Source organism: Echiichthys vipera (genome assembly GCF_963691815.1).
Source record: "Echiichthys vipera genome assembly, chromosome: 1".
In the NCBI taxonomy this organism is placed as follows: domain Eukaryota; kingdom Metazoa; phylum Chordata; class Actinopteri; order Perciformes; family Trachinidae; genus Echiichthys; species Echiichthys vipera.
In genome coordinates, this window is record NC_139826.1 from 22,772,668 (window position 1) to 22,780,069 (window position 7,402).

General features: G+C 37.6%; 1 protein-coding gene across 1 annotated transcript; it reads left to right on the forward strand.

The window, feature by feature from the left end:
• Positions 1 to 2,197: 2,197 nt before the first annotated feature.
• On the forward strand, positions 2,198 to 7,291 carry tex9 (testis expressed 9; the record flags this gene model as incomplete). The annotated part of the gene is made up of 12 exons (XM_083920191.1): positions 2,198 to 2,254; positions 3,401 to 3,528; positions 3,948 to 4,011; positions 4,108 to 4,184; positions 4,381 to 4,426; positions 4,509 to 4,588; positions 4,698 to 4,876; positions 5,493 to 5,584; positions 5,772 to 5,945; positions 6,065 to 6,199; positions 6,993 to 7,127; positions 7,214 to 7,291. The coding sequence occupies 12 exons, from the start codon at positions 2,198 to 2,200 to the stop codon at positions 7,289 to 7,291; spliced, it is 1,245 nt and encodes a 414-aa protein (XP_083776317.1).
• Positions 7,292 to 7,402: the final 111 nt, after the last annotated feature.

A 7,402-nucleotide genomic window follows, 5' to 3' on the forward strand; every position in this document is an offset into this window, starting at 1 on the left:
TTGGGAACATGCACCACTAAAGCACAAAATCATGATAATAAATAATAATACAGTCTTTGTTACTTGGTGGTGGAAAGTGACTCAGTATATTTGAGATGTATGATGGTTATTCACTGTCTCCAGGTGTGTGTGTGTGTGTGTGTGTGTGTGTGTGTGTGTGTGTGTGTGTGTGTGTATAATTAATTTATTCAAAGCCATCTTAGGTTTACTTCCTTCTTACCTTTCGTTTTACATTAAAAGAAACAATCTTCACAAAGTTCTTGCTGTCCGTCCCAAACGTCAGAGCAGAAGTGGGAACGAAAGTGCTCCCTCAGAGTTTACAGAAAACTTTAAAACAAAATGAGTTGGTCTCATTGAACACTTTCAAGGGGAAATGAATACATCTGGCTGTAGATATTTTTGCCTGAAGCTTTTATTATTGTAACTGAAATTTTGTAACGGAAATGTTTGCTGTTTTTGATGCTACATGTGCCCACACTCTCGTAAAAGAGATTTTTAATCTCAATGAGTCTTTTTCCTGGTGAAATAAAGGTTAAATTAAAAAAAAAAAAGTTGCCATTAGGTTATCTGCGTGTGGGCTTGAAACTTAGATTTGATTTTTACTATAAACTGAAGGTGTGAAGATTGAAAGAAGTGGGTGTTTGATCATGCAGGAAAGGGCAAATTAAAGATGATATTGAGTTACATTAACAATGTAGGAACCAGTGTTTTGGAGCTTGACCCGTACCTGAGACTAAAAGTTGAGATCTCTTGGCCTCTGCTGCACCGAGTTTCTTCTTTTAACGTGTCACTTGTGAGTCCTCCAACTTTGAATATCTGCTGGAGTACCACCTGAGAAGTTTATCTCCCCACCCGTCAGGACCAAGCCCCGTACCTGGGGCGACAGAGCCTCTTCTATAGCTGCCCCCTCCCTCTGGATCTGACTGCACCGACCAACTCACCTTCAAAGCACTCCTCAAAACCCATCTCTTCAGAAATTCAACCTTAAATAATCCACTTTGTCAGTGGATCTCAAGACCATTGTTCAAATGCAGAAGCGTAGGCCGACACTACTCAGCTTAAGACAGGAGGGTTTATTCCTAATCAGAAGATCATTATTGTTCACTTCAGTTTCAGAAGGACTGCTCTAAATATTCTCCTCGTGTTCCCCACTTCTCCTCCTAAAAGTTCCCATTTGGAGCCACGAGTGTTTTTAAACTTATCATATATACACTTATCATAGCTTGTGACTCATGAACATGACTACGAAGCAAAAATATGACAGGAAATTCTAAACTTATTTTAAATTACATTTCACAGATCTTAAAAGTTTAGATATTTTCTTTCGAAATGTTGTAATTTGATAATATTATTATATTAATTTAATAATAAATGTTTCTTTTTTTTATTTTGGAGATTCTTTCAAGTACCACCAGAACCATAGTTTGAGAACAAGTGCACTGTCATTTAACTTTTATTTCTTTACTTCTTGTTTTAAATGTGCCTGCTTTTTTAGCTGTTTTATCACTTTTAATCTTTTATTTGGTTTAAAGATTATTTCTTTGCCAGTTTTCAACCCTTTTATTATATGACAGACGGGAAATTGGGTTAGAGAGAGAGAGAGAGAGAAAGAGGGGGCCAGCCGCCCCACCTTTTATCTTTTTTACCTTAACTTACTTGTTTCTTGAATGTAACCTACTTGTTTTTAATGTACCCACTTTACCCTGCTTGTTGTTAAATGTACTTTAAATGTAGTTTTTCTATGTGTCTCAAACTAATCCAGTAAAGGGCCGTGTGGCTGCAGGTTTTTATTCCAACCAACACACCTGACTGGACTTATTCAACCAGCTGAATGGCCTTCACACAGTTGGATTTGTTGGATCAGGTGTGTTCCTGCTTGGTTGGAATGAAAACCTGCAGCCACAGCGGCCCTTTATTTGAGTACCCTGAAAGGCGCAATACACATAAAATGTATTATTATAAAAATATCACTTCCGTAGAGCCAGTATTCAGCCCGTAGCATGCATATGTTTTGAGTTAACCTACAAACTATTTAAAACTAAGTAAGTATCCCTTTAGTACCGGTTTAGTGGCCTTTTGGGTGAAAGCTCGCCTTTAAATGTCCGCGAAGGGCCACCGTACTGTGCGGCACTGAGCGGGCTGTTGCTATGCAACCGGAGCCGCGTTGTCTCCCTGTGTTTGTCCCCACAGAGACATCATGGCTGAAAGAAGTTGTGTTAAAAAGGTCCGTCCGCCTCAGCCCGTCGTCTCGCAGGTTTGTAGCGTCATTCTGACTTTATTTTTATGTTCTTGTTTAGCTTTACACGGAACTGTTTCTGTGCCACCAACAAAAGTTTATAATTATTTGTTTCCAACAGGTGAAGTCGCTCCGCTTAGTCGACCAGCATGCTACACAAGCTAACTAACCTAATAGTGTGGAAAATAGCATATGTGATGTGAGCGTTAGGGATTATTATATCGTACGTTATGAAAATAGTGTGGTGGCTTAAAAACAGACCTGACACCAGGCTAATCTAATGCAGCGGCGACTTTGTCCACAAACATCTGTCAGATATTGGTTTCATTCCGGTTTCACAATGTGGAAAACAATGCAAAGAGCAAAGCTGCCATGCTTATTTTACCATTGAATACAAAATACATAGAACGTGCAAACCCATAAATCATACTCTAATTGTACAGGTGTTGTTTTAGGTTAGTATTATACACTTTATCACTAAATCAGCCTGGGTGTTCAGACACAAATATGAAACCATTTTCTATTGTGTAGAGGATTTGTATACCTTTCAGTTAATCAGGAAGATCTGTGACAATTTACCTGAAAAGTGTGAGTGCAGGTAAATTGTGTACAGCCTGACATACTGGGTCTTTAAGGCCCACAAGAATATTAATATTTGAGAGTAAAGATAACCAGAATATGAAATATTGGCTGATAAACAAAAACCCTTAAAGGTAGAATCTTTATTAAAGGCGATATTATTTAAAATAAAAATACACCCACGGGGCGTTTTGAGGGGTACAGAATGAAAGTATTGCTTTTCCATAAAAAAATAGATTTAGTCTGAACTAATATTTAATTATTTTTTTAGTTTGACAATACCTTTCTGGTTCTGTTTACATTGTACCATTGTACTTATTTTCTATATTCAACGTTTAAACTATTTTTTATAAAGAACTGTGACCAAGACACCATACATACATGCATGCATGTAGTTAATAATCTTGTCAGGGCTTCCTGGTGGACAAACTAAATCCCATTACTGATATGTCTGCCAGTTTATAAAGAGACTTGCATTGTAAAATGCAAATTATTTTAAATTAAAATTCAATCTCATATAATGTGAAATTTCACTGAAGTGAATTAATATTATAAAGTCTGCTGCTTTTTCTTGTTTAGCCCAAGAAACGTCCGTCCTCCAGCGGTAGGGCTGAGAGGTCCAAGAGGGTTGAAGTAAGATCGCAGACAAAATCTGCCTCTAGTCCAACAAAGAAGCACACTGATGACCTTTTAGCAAAAGAAGAACAATACAAGTAAGACAACTTGTTCCAATGTCTGCTGGCTTTGCTTTTATAATGAATTTACGCACAATGTCTTCAGATGAACTCTTCTGATTAACCTTATTTGTAGAGGGTTTATTAATTTTTGGGGCACAGTTTCTCTTCGTACTCCTTCAGCTTCAGTTGATTCCCGTTATCAAACCCAGAGAGAAGTTCCTCTTGTTTAAACTTACAATTAATAATCATTACTCACATCACCTTAACTTTTTAATAAATGCCTCTGATAACCTTAATACACAAATAAGGGAGTCAATATGCCATAAAAAAATTCAATAAAAGGCATGAAGTGGTATAAATATTACTGCAAACTTGGAGGATGTATTGTATTACAGTCCTGTAAAGAGTAAATAATGGCTATATGTTATTATTATTCTGTATTTCATTTTCTTCAGACTTTTAAATGCAGAGCTGGAAGCCAAAACAGCAGATTTAGTAAGACAGGCAGAACAACTCATGGTAAGCTCTGAACATGTTCCCATACATTAGTTGAAAAATATCAGTTTTTGTTTTGGTGAGGAAATGATCTGATTCTTGATGTTTATCTGATTTTAGAGAGATCAGAGTGAAGTTCTGTCACGACCTTTATCCACCCTCCTACTCACGGACATTGAGGATGAAGAAGAGTCAAGGTAATAAATATGTGAGGCTCAGATGTTTGGAGGCCTGGAGAATGCCACAAAAAAATGATCGTTGACATTTTAGTGGTTCATTTTTTTGTGCCCACTGCAAAAGTCTACATTTATTCCAGTGAAGCACTCCAGCCTCAGCACAGACCATTCAAATAGTCATTTTTAATTAAAGCAGCGTAATTGTTTTCACCTACAGGAAAATAAAGCCTCAGCAGAGCACTGTGCAGCAGCCTGGTGTGAAGGTATCGTTTCAGATTATAAAGTTCAGCTTCTTCCTGAAATCGGCCATGTTTTTATAGATTTACCGAACCCTTTTCTTAGCAGATGACCAAAAAAAGAGTCACATCAACATCACACAACATGTGTACTGGAAAACAAGGAAAAGAGCCTCACTGGAAAACAGCGTGAGTTTGATTGTGAATCATATTTAGAGCCAATTACAACCATTGTTATTTATAAGAAAATAACATGTTGGCGATACTAATTATATTTTGCATTAACATTCCTCATTAGGCCGCTTGATTGCCGAACCCCAAAGATGTCTTATGTGGACGATTTAGCAGCGGTGGAAGACTCCGCTGATTTTTTCCTGGCAAAGACGATACGTAGCATGGAGGAGAAGATGAACGACGCAGAGATTCATGAAAGTGTTGAGGATGATGTGATCTACGCTGGAGAGGATGTAGGATCAGGTAACGTTTACTTCATTTTGTGAAAAGTAAACCCCCGTTTTATTCAATAAGAGTGATGAGTAATTTCCACGGATATTTATCTAAAAGTAATTTTGTTTTAGAATGACCAAAAAACTTTGCACAGGTTTTAACGAGACATTTATTTCACCGTCATACAGTCTGTGTTGGCTCTTTTTGCATTTTCAAAATGTATTTTATGACGATGAATGATGTATTTATATTATTTGTTACAAAGACAAATGCTGGGGTAATGTGGGGTCTGAAAGTTACTAAGATCATTGTTCACATTGAACATTTAAAAATCCAAAATGAAATCTAAACTGGAACTTTAGCCATTGATAATAGTAAGCATGTGATGCATTTCTCTTTTAAGATGATTTTTTAGCAGTTTTCAAGCCTTTTATCAGATAGGAAAGAAAGGAAATGGATGAGAGAGAGAGAAAGAAGGGGAGACATGTAGCAAAGGGTCTTCAGCCTCTTTACATGGGGATGACTGCTCTAACCAATCAAGCCACCGGCCGCCCTGATTCATTTTTAATGTAATTGTTTTCTGGGGGAGGGAGAGTAAAGGACTCATGGGCTTCTAAGTCTGGTTGTTTTGTTTTGTTTTGTTCAGGCGTTTCAGAGGCTCAAATACGAGTTCTGAAGGCAAAACTACGGATCATGCAAGAGGAACTGGATCAATTCTCATGTGACTATTATAAGAAGGTAACGTAAAGTTTGTAGATAAACAATGATTCAACCAGAGCTGTTATTGCCCCTGCCTATCAGCAGAGGGGGACAGAGCGTCAGCTGAACAGCCAGAAACCATCCGGGGATGGAGAAACAGAGATAACTTTAAACTCAAATATTGCCGACATTGTTTATTGATAACGTTGCGTCTCTGTCGTGGCAGGATGATGAAAACGCTAAACTTAGTGCAAAAATGAAGGAGCTTGAGGAAGACCGAGCCAGACTGCAGAAAACAACAAACATCCAGCAGACACAGATTGAGAAGCACAGAGCTCTGGCAGACGAGTCAGAGAGAAAATGTGACGGTCTTCAGCTGCAAGTGTCCGCTTTACACAAGGTCTGTAAACGACTGACAGTAGACTGCAAATATTAATGCCTTATGAATAACAAACTGTACAGTGTGACACCATCTTCCACTGCACGTGTGTAATCACTTCCTGGCTGTGCTCTCTGCAGGAAATAGAAAATCTGAATAGATCCCACAAACAAGCAGCAGGCGTCCACAGCACTGTGGAGGTGCGTCTGAACAGAGCTCTGGAGGAGATGGAGAAGTTAAAGACTCAACTCAACAAGACGAAACAGACGAACAAGGTCAGAAAATTACAGTGATGCTAAACACATAATATAATTATTCAAATGGGATGTTTGCATTTGTTTTTATTATTGAAAATCATTACATTGATTTTCATGTAGACGAATAGTGTATAACAGTTACCGACTGTAGCCAACTATTCTTTCTAAACTAGGGTTCATTAACAGATGCTCATATATGTATATTTTTGTTTTTAAAAATACTTTTGAGCCTAACTAGCAAAAAAAAATGTTTGTTTTATTGTCGTGATTTTATTCTTTGCTGATGTTCCTTTCTATCAAAAATGTACAAAACATTTCATCAGCAGAAAGTGCTTTACTTCCCCTCACTTCAATCCTTCGTAGAGGGCAGACAGGGCCAGAAGTTTCCTTTTTACCCATTTTGTTTGTTTTTGCATTTGAAGTTACCATCAACATTTAAAAGCTATTTAATGAGCAAGAATACCCCGTACAGTTAGTATAGAATCCAGTGTGCACTTTAAATAATTTAAGTAGTAATACAAACATGAATCAAACAGGCAATGATTCAACAATACATTACACCTGTTGAGGGCATAGCAGCAACATTTACAAGTGGTACAGGGTTCAGAAAATATATTTTTAGCCTTATTAGTGTTGTAGTTTTACGATACAAATGGTATGAGTGAAGGAAAGTTATGTGCGTGCATCTTTAAAGGAAAGACAATGACCTGAATCACATGAACTTCCACATAGTTTTGTTTTTCAAATGAAAATGCACACTTGGGCTCTGCTTAACTGCAACTGATTTCAATCTTTCGATTGTTTCAAAAAGGACAAGATAAGTGAGGAACACCAGAGTAAAGAAAATCTACTTTCCGAAAACAAAATGCTAAAAAAACAGAAAGCAGAACTCATTGTGGGTTTCAAGAAACAGCTCAAGCTGATTGACATTCTTAAAAGACAAAAGGTAAGTGTCTCTACCTCACTCACCCTGTTAATACGCAGCCTTTTCACAGTTTAAATCTCTAAAATCTCTACTTTTTTTCTGTGCAGATGCATTTTGAAGCTGCCAAGCTGCTGTCGTTCACAGAAGAGGAGTTCATGAAAGCTCTAGACTGGGGGAAGTCATAAACACGGAGAGATTCAGATATAAAGTAGACTCTGTTTTCAGAGAGATAGAGATTTGTCTCCTAATTATTGTCACATGTAGCCGCCAGACAACCTCAGCTCTTCTATGTAATG